The sequence below is a fragment of the Corythoichthys intestinalis genome, chromosome 1, assembly GCF_030265065.1.
Source record: "Corythoichthys intestinalis isolate RoL2023-P3 chromosome 1, ASM3026506v1, whole genome shotgun sequence".
NCBI lineage: Eukaryota > Metazoa > Chordata > Actinopteri > Syngnathiformes > Syngnathidae > Corythoichthys > Corythoichthys intestinalis.
Window position 1 is genome coordinate 22,250,070 of NC_080395.1, and position 17,994 is coordinate 22,268,063.

Sequence of the window (17,994 nt, forward strand, 5' to 3'; positions counted from 1 at the left end):
TTTCGTTTTAATAAAATTTGTAAAATTTTCAGTCAAAAAAGAGTTAATATAATAATAATAAGAATAAGAATAGAGTGACCAAAGTCTGAGTAAGTTTTACGTGTATTTTGCATAGCTATTTTGATATTGAATGCCAGTTCATTTTGCATTGTTATTTAACTGTGAGAATAGGGCCTCATTACTATAGACTGAAGTGCTTTCCTTTTTATGAACATTATTTTTTTTGAGAGGGATAGGAATATTATTTTTGTTGTGCTTTCACTAAACGATACTTATGTTTGTTGTGAAGGAGAAGCTTATGCCAATAAACGGCGCGGTCCAAAGAACATCTGTGTCCACTCGTCTATATAAAATATATATCTCTGTACATATCTTACCCAAAATACAACAAGAGACACATAATTGCCACTAAAAGAAAGAAAACTTACCGAAATATGTGTGGAGCACAAATAGCAATTTGCATTGCATTGTGCATACAGCATAAACATCTCACAACTACTAATTCTCCCACGTTTAGAAGAAATAACATTAGTACGGAACGGCGCTGCCCCCAAGCGGCCGGTGGCATTCTCTTCACTCTTAATGTCCATAAACGGTCTCATTGTAATCTGTTTAAGGCAATGTGCGAGCTGGTCATTCAGTGCGTGCGTTAATTGCGTCAAATATTTTAACGTGATTAATTTAAAAAATTAATTAACGCCCGTTAATGCGATAATTTTGACAGCCCTAAAAAAAATTGTGGGGGCAATAATATTGCATATCGCAATAATTTATGAGATAAATTATCGCACACTAAAATATGTTATCGCGACAGGCCTACATATAGATATCATTAACTGTCAAATCACTTGACATGCGTGCAGGTCTTCCTGTTGACAGTTTGGCACTGGGAATTCTACATGCTGCCGCTCATTATGGTTCTGCTCATATCATGGAACTACTTTCAGATTCGCTCCGGCCGTGTTAGTCAAGACCTGGTGAGTGGTCAGCACGCGAGCATGCTGCTGTGTGCAGTCACTCGATTATGTTTCAGCACCATTGACTACGAAAGACATACAATCTGTTTGAATTGGACGTCATATCGCCGTCAATTGCAGACAATGTGTTCAAAAGGCGTTTAATTGAATAATACCCGTTTCTTTTTTCTCCTCAGAGCAGTATGGATGTTGGTGATGAAGAGGAGGAGGATGACAAGGTAACTATCAAAAATTAATGAATACAGTGGGCCTTCATGATATGAGAACAATCTGTTCCAAGACCAAGCCAGACTGGGACAGCTGGCATTATTGAGGTTAACAATGTCTCCAAACGATTTGACTATCAAAATTAGTTCTCCATTAGTCGTTTAATTATAGTTACCGGTAAATAGAATGTTGGATCACTTTTCAGTGGTCAGAAATCTGGCAATGCTTTGAAGATGAAAAATGCTAGAGTCACAAAATCATGAATGTATTTTCTCCTTTATAAATAATTGCATTCCAGTTAATGTGTGCAATACTTTCCATGTTTCTCCTAAATAATATTTCCAGGCATCATTTTCAAGGCTGAATAATCTGAAAAAGACATTTAAAAGTATAAAAACAAGATTAATTATTTACAATCCTTTCCCATGAGGGCTGAAGTCATATAGCGGCATAACGAATATTGCGAACCAACTATGCAGGAGGAATGAGAGAACAGGCAGCTATACATACACTAACATTAAAGAGCATACGACACCAGAAAAAGTCTTAAATGGCATTATTATGTGAATTAGAATCATATTTTGAGACGATTCGACCATATACAACAATTTAGCAAAGCGCAGATGACGAGAAATTAGTCTTTTAATCTGCCGGTTAGCCACGCCTACAATTATAGGGCTTTAGCGTCCCCAACAGGTGGATGACGTCAGCGGTAGACTAGGCTCATCGGTTTTACTATTCAGCCCACTGAGGGGGAATTGTTCAGGACGAGGAAAACGAGACGAAGAGAGCTGCAAAATGTCATTGTTTCAGTCTCTCTACTCCCAATATTTTTACAGGATATTCTTTTTATCCAAGTATTTTCCCCAATAGCTATATAAATGGCTTGAGAAGGACCAGTCAGCCCGTCGAGGGGGAACTATTCACAATGAGGAAAACGCGACGAAGAGAGCGGCAAAATGTCATTGTTTCTGTCTCTTTACTTCAATATTTTTACAGGATATTCTTTTTATCCAAGTATTTTTCCCCAATAGCTATATAAATGGCTTGAGAAGGACCAGTCAGCCCGTCGAGGGGGAACTATTCACAATGAGGAAAACGCGACGAAGAGAGCGGCAAAATGTCATTGTTTCTGTCTCTTTACGTCAATATTTTTACAGGATATTCTTTTTACCCAAGTACTTTCCCCAATTGCTAAATAAATGGCATGGTCATGACAAATAACTTGTGCTAAATGGAATATAAAATAATAAAAATCCATTTATTCAAGACGACATGGCAAAATTACTCCATAATGGTCAAAACAGTCGACTTTACCTTTACTGTCACACCTGCCGAACGATATTTTATGACACCTAAATCGGACATATGTCATTTCCCTTCCCCGGCTTCGGAGAATGTAAACAGACCAGAAGGAGTGACAGCTAGCCGACATGCTAACCCGAACCGAGGGATGTTTCTAAGTCTTCGAAGTGGAAAATCACACATAACTAGCCTGGATTATTTGACATGACGACCCGGTTGTCGAGTTTCTTTGCGGATCGGCAAACCGCCCGGCGGAGAGCAATTTACAGTTCGTTCCCTGGAGGAGGGTGGCTGGAATTGTTGTGTAGCTAACGTGCTAACAGCTAACTGCTAATGAGCGTGAGGATAGCTTTTTACATGCCTATCAATGATCAAACGTAAGTAGTCCTTTATTTAAAGGAATTTTATAGTGTTTACTTTGTAATCACTGTATTCGTATTTGACATAATACAAAACAAGATGTTTACTCACTTCCTTGTAAGTCCAATGGTCCCACAGTAAATATCCACGGTGAATGGGAACCTTTTGAAACTCCAAAAAGGCGCATACGCCTCTCCCGCATACAGAATGATTTTTCTGCAGCCGTTTGGCTGGCGTGATGCAAAAAATAAAAGTATTAATCCCCCAAATCAGCTGAATCCTTCGTCCTCATACACAACAGTACACTGTAGCGTGAAGGGGACGTCTTCTACCGTACACGTCACAGCGCCCTCCTCCTCAATGCGAGACCGAAGCCGGAAGTCACTCATTTTCCTGGCGCGGGATTCAAAAAACTAAATAAATATAGCGATCGCTTCCACACACATCCAAGCGGTCCATATCATTCAGGAGCATAAAATACCGCGTGTATTATGAAATAAACATGCTTTTTCGTGTCACAAGCACTTTAAAGGAAAGAATAGCATAACATGAACAAAATAGCATTTTTGTTGTAAGTAAACTGGGGGACATTGTTAATGTTCACTTGTAAGCACAAATGTTTCGGATGCACTTTGATACAAAATTCAATCACCGGAGACAACGAGGATGAATGACGTGTGGGGAGATGGGGGATTCTGTTGATGCGAGAGGCTCGTATGCCACCTCGCAGGACGCCGTGGTACTTGGGGATACAAAGTTTTCGCTCAAATAGAGTGCTCGCATGCCACCTGTTGGGATGCCAAGGCACTCAGATACACCAAGCGAGAGAGGCTTTTCTGAATTTCACTCATTGCTCATTTGGTGAAAATGTACTCTTATGAAAGGAATAGTTTTCTCTCATGATGATGCTTATAATGTGAAAAACTGAAGGTGAGGTGCTAGTATTATGAGGGTCCAATGTACTTAATATTGAAGAGAATTTCAAGATCAGCTTATAGCCTATACTAGTCCTTCTCAAAAAATTAGCGTATTGCGATAAAGTTCATTATTTTCTGTAACGTACTGATAAACATTAGACTTTCATATATTTTAGATTCATTACACACAACTGAAGTAGTTCAAGCCTTTTATTGTTTTAATATTGATGATTTTGGCAAAAAAGTCAAGAAAAAACAAAAATCCCTATCTCAAAAAATTTGCATATCATGAAAAGGCACTCTAAAGAAGCTACTAACCTAATCATCTGAATCAACGAATGAACTGCAAAAGATTCCTGAGGCTTTTAAAAACTCCCAGCCTGGTTCATTACTCAAAACCGCAATCATGGGCAAGACTGCCGACCTAACTGCTGTCCAGAAGACCATCATTGACACCCTCAAGCAAGAGGGTAAGACACAGAAAAAGACATTTGTGAGCGAATAGGCTGTTCCCACAGTGCTGTACCAAGGCACCTCAGTGGGAAGGAAAAAGTGTGGCAGGAAACGCTGCACAACCAGAAGAGGGGACCGCACCATGAGAAAGATTGTGGAGAAGGTGGACTGAGTCTGGAGTAGAAACATCCAGAGCCACCGTGCACAGGCGTGTGCTTGAAATGGCAGAAGCGCCTGACCCGTGCTACAGAAAAGCAGCACTGGACTGTTGCTCAGTGGTCCAAAGTATTTTTTTCAGATGAAAGCGAATTTTGCATGTCATTCGGAAATCAAGGTGCCAGAGTTTGGAGGAAGACTGGGGAGAAGGAAATGCCAAAATGCCTTAAGTCCAGTGCCAAGTACCCACAGTCAGTAATGGTCTGGAGTGCTATGTCAGCTGCTGGTGTTGGTCTACTATGTTTTATCAAGGGCAGGGTCAATGCATCTAGCTATCAGGAGATTTTGGAGCACTTCATGCTTCCATCTGCTGAAAAGCTTTATGGAGATGAAGATTTCATTTTTCAGCACGACCTGGCATCTGCTCACAGTGCCAAAACCACTGGTAAATGGTTTACTGACCATTGCATTATTGTGCTCAATTGGCCTGCCGACTCTCCTGACCTGAGCCCTATAGAGAATCTGTGGGCTATTTTGAAGAGGAAGTTGAGAGACACCAGACCCAACACTGCGGATGAGCTTAAGGCCGCTATCAAAGCATCCTGGGTCACCATATCACCTGCATAACACAGGCTGATTGCCTCCATGCCATGCCGCATTGAAGCAGTCATTTCTGCAAAAGGATTCGTATTGAGTGCATAGCTGATATAATTAATTGAAGGTTGACTTTTTTTGTATTAAAAAACAATTTTTTTGTATTGGTCGGATGAAATTAGCTTATTTTTTGAGATAGGGATTTTTGTTTTTTCTTGACTTTTTTGCCAAAATCATCAATATTAAAACAATAAAAGGCTTGAAGTACTTCAGCTGTGTGTAATGAATCTAAAATATATGGAAGTCTAATGTTTATCAGTACATCACAGAAAATAATGAACTTAATCAAATTATGCTATTTTTTAGAAGGACTAGTATATAGCCAATATAATAGAAGAACTTATGTTAGCTGTTTGGGTGCTAAGCTCTCTTATTAAAATTGAGTGATATGTTGGCCGGCTAATATATCGGGCAGATATATGGACTTTTTTCAAGATCGTGCGATATCACCCGATACAATAAGATAACTGCTATGTTCACTGTTTGGGTGATGATCTTTCTTCTAAAGGTCAACTGATATGGTAGCCAGCTGATATACTGGGCAATTAGATGGACTTATTTCAAGATCGGCCGATATCAGCTGATATATACCTTATTTTTCGGATTATAAATCGCACCTGAGTATAAGTCGCATTTTTGGGGGGAAATTTACTTGATAAAATCCAACACATAGAACAGATATGTCTTGAAAGGCAATTTAAAATAAAAATACAATAGAGAAAAACATGCTGAATAAGTGTACACAGTATGATAATGTTACATGATGCGTGAACAACGAAATGCGAACGTGGCGGTTATGTTAACGTAACATAGCTATTAAGAGTTTTTCAGATAACTATAGCATAAAAACATACTAACAAGTTTACCAAACTATCAGTGTCACTCCAAAACACCAAAATAACATGTGAAATGATATAATAATATGCTAAAAATTTCACACATAAGTCGTTCCATAGTATAAGTGGAACCCCCAGCCAAACTATGAAAAAAAACTGCGACTCATAGTCCGAAAAATACGGTAGCCAATATAATGGAATAACTTACGTATATTCACGGTTTAGGTGATGATCTATGTTATTGTTTATTTTGTACCACCTAATGGCCAGTATCACACGAAAAAGTACTAGAAGAAAAATTCAACCTCTAATATAGATTTTCATTGAATTTTTTCAAGTTATAATGAATATAGTATTTAAGCATTTTAAAATGTATCAAATATCAGCTTACAAAATCAACTTTAGACATCAGTAATTGGCTGAACTGATTTTTGAAATAACGGCGGCAGCCTTTGCACATCCCATATCGGTCCACCACTCTCTTAATATATTGAAGAAGTTTTATTTATGTCGCTGATGTCAGGAGTCTGAGCGTCGAAGTCTGATGGAGAAGATCCACATGGTGCAGGACATCGTCATCAGGCTTCAAAATTTCCTGGATGGAGTGGCCAACTTCGGCGAGAGGATTAAAAAGTAACTTGTCCACGTTTCACATTGGATATTTCAGTATAAACTTTTTATTTTTTAAATTAAATTTGTGCTTTTGTCATCCAGCACCTTCAACTGGTCCGTGCCCTTCCTGTCCAGCTTAGCTTTGCTGGTGTTCGTCTTGGCAACCATCATCACATATTACATCCCGGTGCGCTACATCGTCTTGATATGGGGTAGGAGTGATTATAATGATGATGAGTGTTATTAGGAAAATATCCTAGCAAACATTAAAGGTAAGGTGGTCCCAAAGAAGAGTAATTGATGTTTTGTCATGGTGTATTTGTTTTTGTGCCAACAAAGTGATAATGGTAATTTTACCGTTCCTTTTCCAATTTTTTGTTTTTTCCATTTCAGGTATCCACAAATTCACCAAGCGATTGCGCAACCCTTACGCCATTGACAATAATGAGCTTCTGGACTTCCTCAGCAGGGTGCCTTCAGATGTGGAGAAGGTAAGACGCAAACAGCAAGTTCTTGGCTCAGATCCGTGTAATTACGTTTATCTTCATTGTGATGGAGCTTGAGGGCAAAGCTTATATTTTTCCCAACCCAGGACCACCGTGAAGCTCGGCGACACGTTTTGTTAACCTTTTCACTAGCATTGACGATGATAGACATCCAACTGGGAGGGTCTCCAGTAGGGCTGCAGCTATCGATTATTTTAGTAGTCGATTAATCGATTAACTAGTTAGTTCGAGTAATCGGATGAGGAACATAAAAAATTAAAATACCTGAGCTGAGCCTCAAACAGTAAAAAATGAGTATCTATGTACAACAAAAGAACAATTGGCTAACTTACATACAGTGCCTTGCAAAAGTATTCAGCCCCCTTGAATCTGGCAACCTTTCGCCACATTTCAGGCTTCAAACATAAAGATATGAAATTTAATTTTTTTGTCGAGAATCAACAACAAGTGGGACACAATCGTGAAGTGGAACAACATTTATTGGATAATTTAAACTTTTTTAACAAATAAAAAACTGAAAAGTGGGGCGTGCAATATTATTCGGCCCCTTTACTTTCAGTGCAGCAAACTCACTCCAGAAGTTCAGTGAGGATCTCTGAATGATCCAGTGTTGTCCTAAATGACCGATGATGATAAATAGAATCCACCTGTGTGTAATCAAGTCTCCATATAAATGCACCTGCTCTGTGATAGTCTCAGGGTTCTGTTTAAAGTGCAGAGAGCATTATGAAAACCAAGGAACACACCAGGCAGGTCCGAGATACTGTTGTGGAGAAGTTTAAAGCCGGATTTGGATACAAAAAGATTTCCCAAGCTTTAAACATCTCAAGGAGCACTGTGCAAGCCATCATATTGAAATGGAAGGAGCATCAGACCACTGCAAATCTACCAAGACCCGGCCGTCCTTCCAAACTTTCTTCTCAAACAAGGAGAAAACTGATCAGAGATGCAGCCAAGAGGCCCATGATCACTCTGGATGAACTGCAGAGATCTACAGCTGAGGTGGGAGAGTCTGTCCATAGGACAACAATCAGTCGTACACTGCACAAATCTGGCCTTTATGGAAGAGTGGCAAGAAGAAAGCCATTTCTCAAAGATATCCATAAAAAGTCTCGTTTAAAGTTTGCCACAAGCCACCTGGGAGACACACCAAACATGTGGAAGAAGGTGCTCTGGTCAGATGAAACCAAAATTGAACTTTTTGGCCACAATGCAAAACGATGTGTTTGGCGTAAAAGCAACACAGCTCATCACCCTGAACACACCATCCCCACTGTCAAACATGGTGGTGGCAGCATCATGGTTTGGGCCTGCTTTTCTTCAGCAGGGACAGGGAAGATGGTTAAAATTGACGGGAAGATGGATGCAGCCAAATACAGGAACATTCTGGAAGAAAACCTGTTGGTATCTGCACAAGACCTGAGACTGGGATGGAGATTTATCTTCCAACAGGACAATGATCCAAAACATAAAGCCAAATCTACAATGGAATGGTTAAAAAATAAACGTATCCAGGTGTTAGAATGGCCAAGTCAAAGTCCAGACCTGAATCCAATCGAGAATCTGTTGAAAGAGCTGAAGACTGCTGTTCACAAACACTCTCCATCCAACCTCACTGAGCTCGAGCTGTTTTGCAAGGAAGAATGGGCAAGAATGTCAGTCTCTCGATGTGCAAAACTGATAGAAACATACCCCAAGCGACTTGCAGCTGTAATTGGAGCAAAAGGTGGCGCTACAAAGTATTAACGCAAGGGGGCCGAATAATATTGCACGCCCTACTTTTCAGTTTTTTATTTGTTAAAAAAGTTTAAATTATCCAATAAATTTTGTTCCACTTCACGATTGTGTCCCACTTGTTGTTGATTCTTGACAAAAAATTAAAATTTTATATCTTTATGCTTGAAGCCTGAAATGTGGCGAAAGGTTGCAAGGTTCAAGGGGGCCGAATAATATTGCACGCCCCACTTTTCAGTTTTTTATTTGTTAAAAAAGTTTAAATTATCCAATAAATTTTGTTCCACTTCACGATTGTGTCCCACTTGTTGTTGATTCTTGACAAAAAATTTAAATTTTATATCTTTATGCTTGAAGCCTGAAATGTGGCGAAAGGTTGCAAGGTTCAAGGGGGCCGAATACTTTTGCAAGGCACTGCAGCAAAAGTCTGCTAGCTTAAATGCTATAAAATGTTTTTTTTTTTTTTTTTCTAACAATGCTCTTAAATTGTTCAGTCACATATTCCCACAAAAAACGGCTAGATGTTAGGGCTGTCAAATTGATCGCGTTAACGGGTGGTAATAAATTTTTTAAATTAATCACGTTAAAATATTTAACGCATGCGCGGGACGAACCACTCATGCATTGCCGCAAACAGTCTACAATGGCTCCATTTTATGTATATTGAGAGCTAAGAGGCAGAGACAAGCAAGAGGAGTGGACTCAGGCATTCATTGGGGCCGCGCTATTTATTGGCATAAACTTTGGCGTCTCTTCCACAACAATTATAACTAGGGTTGTTCCGATTATGTTTTTTTGCTCCCGATCCGATCCCGATCGTTTTAGTTTGAGTATCTGCTGATCCCGATATTTTCCGATCTGATTGCTTTTTTTTTTTTTTTTTTTTTTGCTCCCAATTCAATTCCAATCATTCCCGATAATTTTTCCCAATCATATACATTTTGGCAATGCATTAAGAAAAAAATGAATAAAACCCGGATGAATATATACATTCAACATACAGTACATAAGTACTGTATTTGTTTATTATGACGATAATTCCTCAAGATGGCATTTACATTATTAACATTCTTTCTGTGAGAGGCATCCATGGATAGAAAGACTTGTTATCCTTAAAGGATAAATGTGACTTTGTATATTATGACTAAATATTGTCATCTAGTGTATTTGTTGAGCTTTCAGTAAATGATACTGTAGCCATTTAACTGTTCTGCCCAAATGCATGATGGGAAGTGCAACCATGACTGTGCGTAGTGGCACCAATTGATATATCTTCTCTGCGTTGGGAAATAACGTAGGGTGTTAAGAAAAAGATCAACTGCTACCTTTCCTCCCCACATTGCTTCTCACGATATTTCTAATTGTTGAGAGAGGGATTGTAAGACTTTAGCCATTTAAAAAGGCTCCAAAGACTGCCAAAATTCACTCTACTCATTTTATGCTGCCTTTTAGCTCTATATATAGGTAAAACGGCGCCATTATAGATTGAACGCAACAATGTGTGAGTGGGTCGTGCAGCGCATGCGTTAATTGCGTTAAATATTTTAACGTGATTAATTAGAAAAAAAATTAATTACGGCCGTTAACGCGATAAATTTGATAGCCCTACTTTAAGCCAAAACTAAAGACTCTGGATAAGTGTAAGACATTTTGTCTGTAACGTTAAATACAATTAGAAAACGATTTAATTAAAAAAAAATATATATATATATATATTTAAAAAAGGCATGCCCGATATTTTTTTGAAAATAACGTGATCGGACCCGATATTGTGGCGAGCGACGTGGACTAGAATGACAGAACGTAGAGAAGATATACCATTTGCAGCAACCACTGACAGTCATGGTTGCTCAACTTCCCATCATGCATTTGGGCGGAACAATTAAGTCGCTACAGTATCATTTACTGAAACCACAACAAAAATAATATCACTATCTCTCTCTCAAAAAAAAAAAATATATATATATATATGTTCACAAAAAGAAAAGCGCTCAATGCAAAGAGAACTGGCATTCCCAATCAAAATAGCTATGCAAAAAAATACTCAGACTTTGGTCAAACGCTATTCATACATTTCGTTTAGCTCAACAAATACACTAGATGGCAATATTTAGTCACAATATACAAACTATCAGAGGTCTCGTACGTTGTGAAGTCAACACTCAAATGAACGTAAGGTACAATGAACCCGGAAACTACGGCGTCAGTCGAGGGGCAAAACTCACTAGAAAAACTTGGCTAGATGTCTAATTAATTTAAAACTCGCCCATGACACCTTTTTATGTATTTCAATCACTCCCTTCCACAATGGCGAGCTATTAGTTTATTTTTTGATTGAAAATTTTACAAATTTTATTAAAACGAAAACATACAGAGGGGTTTTAATATAAAATTACTATAACTTGTACTCACATTTATCTTTTAAGGATTACAAGTCTTTCTATCCGTGGATCCCTTTCACAGAATGTTAATAATTTTAATGCCTTCTTGTGGATTTATTGTTATAATAAAAAAAATACAGTACTTATGTACAGTATGTTTAATGTATATATCGGTCTTGTCTTATCTTTCCATTCTAACAATAATTTACAGAAAAATATGGCATATTTTAGAGATGGTTTGAATTGCGATTATTTGGATTAATTCAGTGCTTCTCAATTATTTTCTGTTACGCCCCCCCAAGGAAGACGTAAATGTTTCGCGCCCCCCCCCAACTCTCTGCCACCACTGTAAATAGTATCATTCGTCTATATTACTATGATAAGTACGCCTCAGCCTAACATTGTGTCCTTTTTTTTTCCATTAAAGAAAAAAAGTAACATAGATCAACTTATAATAAAGTATAACTTTTTTAACATTGTGTTGCTTGTAACAGAAAAGACTTAACGCGCATCAATTTGCCTGAAGTTAAAAAAAAAAAAAAAAAAAGTCACATCCAAACTGTAAAAATACACTCAAGGTACATTTTTGACCATTTGATACTGAAAAATAAAATGTAATAAAATCAGTAAATAATAACAAATTCAAATTGATTAGAAACATTTACTCTTCAGGACAACGTGGCAAAAAATTTGACCGAAAAACAAAACTGAATAGAAGGGGGGAAAAAAAAGTCTTTGGACAGAAGGAAAGTTTTTATTTTCGCTGATTCACCACAGTGCTCACTGGTTTACTGATATAACACTGACAAAGCGGGACTATTGTGACAATTGGCAATATTCGGCACATTTTCGCTGAAAAACAATCAAGCGGCTTATCAATGAGATTGAGGTCGAATGTCTTTAAGTGGCGTCTTAACTGATTTGGCTTCTCCGCTATAATCATTTTTAGACTCAGTAAACAGTGGTCTTTCCTCATTTCCCACTATATTAAAAGTAAAAGGCAAACGGCCCGAAAAAAGCGCATTCTCGGCGGCCGAGGTAGAACCGTAGGTGAGGGCGGTGGTCGTGACGATCCCAAGCCGAAAACGGCACTTCTCGGCCGGACACGTGAGAACCGAAGAAGACAGTGGGTCGCTGCGTGAGTCCAGCTCTGCATGAGTCTCTTCCGTGTGCTCTTGCTTACTTCAAAAATACTGCACGCACTTTGAAAATGAGAGCGCCACTGCCACGCACGGAGTGGATGTGCAAGTACACTTTATTCTAGTACGGCAAAAAAAAATAAAAAAAATAAAAGCATGTTCCCCGAGGTCACTCGCGCCCCCCCTGGCATCGCTCTGCGCCCCCCTGGGGGGGCGCGCCCCACCATTTGAGAAGTACAGGATTAATTAATGTTTAAGCTGTGATTAACTCAGTTAAAAATTTTAATCGTTTGACAGCCCTATTAAATATACTTTACGAATGCATTAAAAAAATAGCTCAAACATAAATATAGCTTATATTAAATTTAGCATCTTAACAGGGAGCAGCTGGATTCAGCCACGTGAAATGAGGCAGACTAGAGGGCAGTGTATCCACCCAAATCAATAAAACTAAATGCAAACACTTATAAAACAAACCATTACAACGCAACTTTAATTAAACGTATACTCGAAGCAGCAAAATTTAATTCGAATCTTTTTTTCTAATCAAATACTCGAGTTAATCGATTAATCGTTGCAGCACTAGTCTGCAGCGAAACTGTAGTTTATCACGAGTAGACGTCCAATCCATTAGAATTGGGAGGGTGGCAGCGAATGAACGAACTCCATTTAATGTCCACTCCGCATCTTTTGCATCCATTCAAAAGTGACCAATTATGACAGTCTTGTGACAGTTTTATAACACCACTGTCAAATAAAGTGCTACCAATAATTGCAATAAATTAGTAAAACAATTTTACATATACATTTAAAATTTTTGTTAATTTTATTGAATTCTCTGTGAAAGAATGGTACATTAAATATAGTAATATACAATTACTGGACTGTCTCAGAAAATTAGAATACACAATATTCTAATTTTCTGAGACAGTCCTGTATATTGTTCTATGTAAAGGACGTCAGCCAAGGTCGGCCCCCCACATTTTTACCACGCCAAATCTGGTCCCCTTTGCAAAAAGTTTGGACACCCCTGCTTTAAATGGTGGATTAATGTACAGGACTGTCTCAGAAAATTAGAATATTGTGTATTCTAATTTTCTGAGACAGTCCAGTATATTGTATGTAATATACAATTTTTAATGTAAAAAGTTTTAATTGATTTTAAGAATTATTTATGTATTTTCAAATATTTAAGAGATAAACTCATATACTGATTGAAATTTCTGAATTGATGTAATCAAATGATTCGTTCACATCAAATGGATTAGACGTCTATCGCCGTCAATGGCGCTGAAACATGATCATTCACTGCTATGTTGTCATTGCTCTTTTGTAGGTGCAGTATAGCGAGCCAAAAGGTTTCAAGAAAAAGAAGACATAAACTGACATCTTCCTCCATTTGTTAAGTTGGAACCTTTTTTTGTACTCCGTACTTTTAAATACTTTTAAGTACTGAAACCATACAACTCCAAAGGACATACTGGTTTACTTTTCGTATATTTTACTTCTGGATATGTTACTTGGACATTTTACATATGGATATACCATATACTTGTATATATGAATGCATACATTATTTATTGTTGCCCAGGTTTCTTAAAGCAATAAATGCTCACACCAAGTGAAGCGTCTTTTCTCTTGATGATGGCAGGCATCCATCGTCCCCCTACGCCTCTTACCTCGGGCGTCGTCATTAGCAACGGGACCCAACTGACCTCTGCGCAGCTGCTATGACACCCGCACCACCCCAATCCCAATCCCGATTCAAATTCCAATTCACCAAATGAAAACATGGTGCTAGCGCCTGACAGAAACAAATTAAATACAGCTTGAAACATAGAGTTTCGAAACAGGAAAAAGAGTCTTGATTTTATGACAACAAAATCCTAATATATTGGGTGAAGTGATAATTTAAGAAAAATCAAGTTAGAACCGACTCATAGTTTAATTAAAACTTAAACAGAAGTTGTGATTAATAATGACAATATGGGGAAAAGTTATTCCTTGAATGAAGATGTGAGATTGTGGGGAAAATTTTAGTATTTAACAAGATAATTAGTTGTTTTTATTTTTTTTTAAAGGTGTAGTTTTTTTTAGAAATGAAGCTGTATAATAATTTTAACCTTTTCAGGGACTGTGGAAAGCTATTTAAATAATATTTTGATAATTATTTATTTAACCCTTAATAGGGGTAGTTTTGGGTCATTATTATTTTAAATATTAGCAGTTATTATTTTTCTATTTTTTAAAAATGATTAATCATTGCATTTTATCCCCTTTTTTAAATTTAAATATAAACACCTATATAAATTAATACAATGTTAATAAAAGCTAATTCATGAAATTATAATGAATAAAAAGAAACTCTGGTTAAAGTCCCAAGTAACACTCTAAAGTAGATTTTTATTTTTACATAATATTGAACTCTTTGCATGCCATTGACGGTGCCAGACGTCCAATTGGTTTGAACTGGGAAGACTGGCCGTTTAGGTTAAGGACCATTGATGGTGGTAGATGTTCATTTGCTTCTCCCAGTTTAAATAGATTGGACGTCTAGTGCCGTCAATGGCAGCCGATGAGTAAAATGAGTGGGGGGGAAAAAGTCATGATTCATGCATGAAAGGTTTAAATTTCTTGAAAACAATATATTTTTTTTACAACATTGCCACCATAATATGAAAAGTAATCACGAAGAATATTTTGATTTTCTTAACACTCAGGTGACTTAAAGTTCCGCTCTGAGACCCCCAATTTGGCCAAATTTAAAAATTGTCCTATATGCATGTGTGATACATCATTGGAAAGGTTAAAATCTCAATTTTCTGGGGGAGGAAAAAATTTGAACAGGAGGATATTTTTGGGGAAAAAAAAAAAAAAATGAAACCCCTAAACCCTAACTCGAGGTGAGAGCATGAGAGAGCATAATTAAAGACGCCATGATTTAACTAAATATTATTGCGCACTTACCTTGTTTCGATCCAAAAACTCGTGTAGCATATTTCACGGAGTGTCAAGACACAGTTGTGAATGGCCACAGCCGGACTTTTTGGGGATTTTAGGGGTGAAACACGGTGATATAACAAGGGTCGCAAAGCAGAAATTGCAGACATCAAAGAGTGGTCGAGATTTTCTTTTTTAAATAATTACCCTTTTAAACGTTTTTTTCCCCCCAGTTTTTCTTTATTTGGATCGATTATTTATCATCTAAAATATCGGGGAAATGCAACAGTCACAAAAAAAACACAATTAAGCGATAGTTATTAGCAGTGTTGCGAATAACGCCGTTATAAATAACGCCGTTACATAACGGCGTTATTTTTTCAGTAACGGGGTAATCTAACTTTTTTTCCGCCGTTACCGTTACTGACAGTCAAAAGCGGTGCGTTACTTACTTTGAATAAATTGAAGAAATTACCAGCCGTAGCGAGTCTACCCTGCTCTGTTTATTTGTCATCCAAGACTTTGGGTGCGTTCAGGTTCATGGCAATGAAAATAGTAAACACACATAGCCTACCTTTGGAAGAACGATGGACTTGCCGTTTGATACGGTCATAATGTGCAGGTCCTGCACCCATCCGCAGCAAAACTGTTCATAGCTTTGTAGCGATTTGTAATTTCGGAATCGCTGATGAGTTTAGTAACATACACCAAACAATAAATACAGCAGAATGTTAATTGTGGAAGCCCGTCGACATCTTTACTCCATTTGTCTTTGGCTTGCTCATAAGGGTCAACATTGTTCAGATTCTTAAGTTTGATCACATATCTGTTCTTTGCCTTAGTAACGAGTTTGTCTCTTTATCGAACTGGCAAGTTAAAGTTTAATGTCAGCGGGCCAGACCTGCTTCCAATATGGCTGCGTTGTTGTCAGATCTCACGTGATCCCCCATTCTGTGACGTAAAGACTCGCGCCTAATAGCGCACGTATATGTGTATTTGATGTTAATAAAGTTTGTTTTAAAAAAAATAAAAAATAAAAATTCAGAGCCAGTGTTTTCACACACAAACCGGAACAGCTCGTGTGGCAAACACACACACGCAAAAGCATTTAGAGGAAAATTTGTCCTTTACGAGGTAGAGATATAAATACTATTTCAAGTTGGTCGAAATTAAAGGAAAGAACGTGCATGTAAATTGATGTCCCGGGGCAAAGCTTTTGTCGACATCTGTGGTAAGCAAATCAAATCTGTTTATTTTTGTTGCACTTCAAGTGTAGGATAAATCTGTTTCTGGTGAGGTGCAATAAATATTACAAGGTTCTATAACACAACTACCTATCTGTTCTTCTCTATTCAACTGACTCGAATACTGCTCAGAAAATTTCAAATTATTTGACATACAACAACTTCATTTTAAAGTAACGGAAATAGTTACTTTCCCTGGTAACTAGTTACTTTTACTATAGAGTAATTCAGTTACTAACTCAGTTACTTTTTGGAAGAAGTAGTGAGTAACTATAACTAATTACTTTTTTAAAATAACATGCCCAACACTGGTAGTAAGTATGTATTTATTCAGTTACTTTTTGGAAGAAGTAGTGAGTAACTATAACTAATTACTTTTTTAAAATAACATGCCCAACACTGGTAGTAAGTATGTATTTAAAAATAAATGAATAAAACACACTTTTGCGCTTCGGTGTGGAAGGTATTTTTCCTAACTTTTCATAACTAATTACTTTTTTAAAGTAACGTGCCCAACACTGGTTATGAGGTAGATATCTGTGATCCATTTGCAAACGCTATTTTTTTCATTGTGACATAATTTGTTTATGTGAGTGAATAATTTTAATATAATTTTTTTTGTTTGTTTTTTTGTTTTTTTAAACTAAATATTAGACATCAATTAATGATTCTAAGCTAACAATGAAAGACATTTTGAATGGTATGAATGAAATGTAATTACCTTTTTATGGCTGGGTTAAAACAAAAGCGGTTGCGCGGTGCCTGTAAAAGGGGGTCTCCAGGGTAAAACGGAAAAATCAAAAAGTTTGGGGGCTTAATGCGCCATGAAATTGCTATGGTAGCATATAGACATATTGTTCTATCAAACACAACAGTTCTTTTGGCTTAAAATACAGCAGTTTATTTTAAAGAGGGGTGCAAGACCAGAAACTGCCTTTCAGCCTTGTCTGTGTTTGCCGCCATATATACAGTATTATATATGTATTATATATATATATATATATATATATTTATGTATATATATATATATATATATATATATATATATATATATATATATATATATATATATATATATATATATATATATATATATTTATGTATATATTAGGGCTGTCAAAATTATCGCGTTAACGCGCGGTAATTAATTTTTTAAATTAATCACGTTAAAATATTTGACGCAATTAACGCACATGTCCCGCTCAGAAAGTATTCTGCCTTTTGGTAAGTTTTACAGCAAGGCTTTTTTTGCTGTCCAACAGCGAACTCTTGTGGTCGCTTTGCGACATGGTTTATTATTTTCTTGCCAGTTCATTATGGCTGCACGACGTCTCGGGCTGATAATGTTGTGCTTATATGATCCTTGGACAAGATTTGTCCGTAAGTATGGTTGTTGTAAAGAATGTACATATTATGTTAGTCAGCGAAACGTTATATTTTTTGTATGAGACGCTTTTTGTTTATGTTTAGTGAACCTGTAAAAGTGCTAAGCTAACGTTGTTGCTAATGCAATGCTTGTGTACTTTTATTTTGTAGTTTTACGACAGTCTAAAGAGGACAATGGTTTTAGGCC

At 37.1% G+C, this 17,994-nt stretch overlaps 1 protein-coding gene across 5 annotated transcripts in view; it reads left to right on the top strand.

Moving 5' to 3' along the window:
- The window catches only part of LOC130912849 (multiple C2 and transmembrane domain-containing protein 2-like), a 78,566-nt gene extending 61,182 nt beyond the window's left edge, over nucleotides 1–17,384 (top strand). For 4 of the 5 annotated variants that reach the window (XM_057830935.1, XM_057830949.1, XM_057830958.1 and 1 more), the window contains 6 exons: nucleotides 864–977; nucleotides 1,154–1,195; nucleotides 6,389–6,498; nucleotides 6,580–6,689; nucleotides 6,871–6,968; nucleotides 13,574–17,384. In XM_057830935.1, the coding sequence (XP_057686918.1) occupies nucleotides 864–977; nucleotides 1,154–1,195; nucleotides 6,389–6,498; nucleotides 6,580–6,689; nucleotides 6,871–6,968; nucleotides 13,574–13,618 (519 nt within the window). In that variant the 3' untranslated portion in view covers nucleotides 13,619–17,384. The remainder of the gene's footprint in view (nucleotides 1–863; nucleotides 978–1,153; nucleotides 1,196–6,388; nucleotides 6,499–6,579; nucleotides 6,690–6,870; nucleotides 6,969–13,573) is intronic. The other variant, XM_057830942.1, reaches the window with a different exon arrangement.
- The last annotated feature ends 610 nt before the right edge of the window (nucleotides 17,385–17,994 follow it).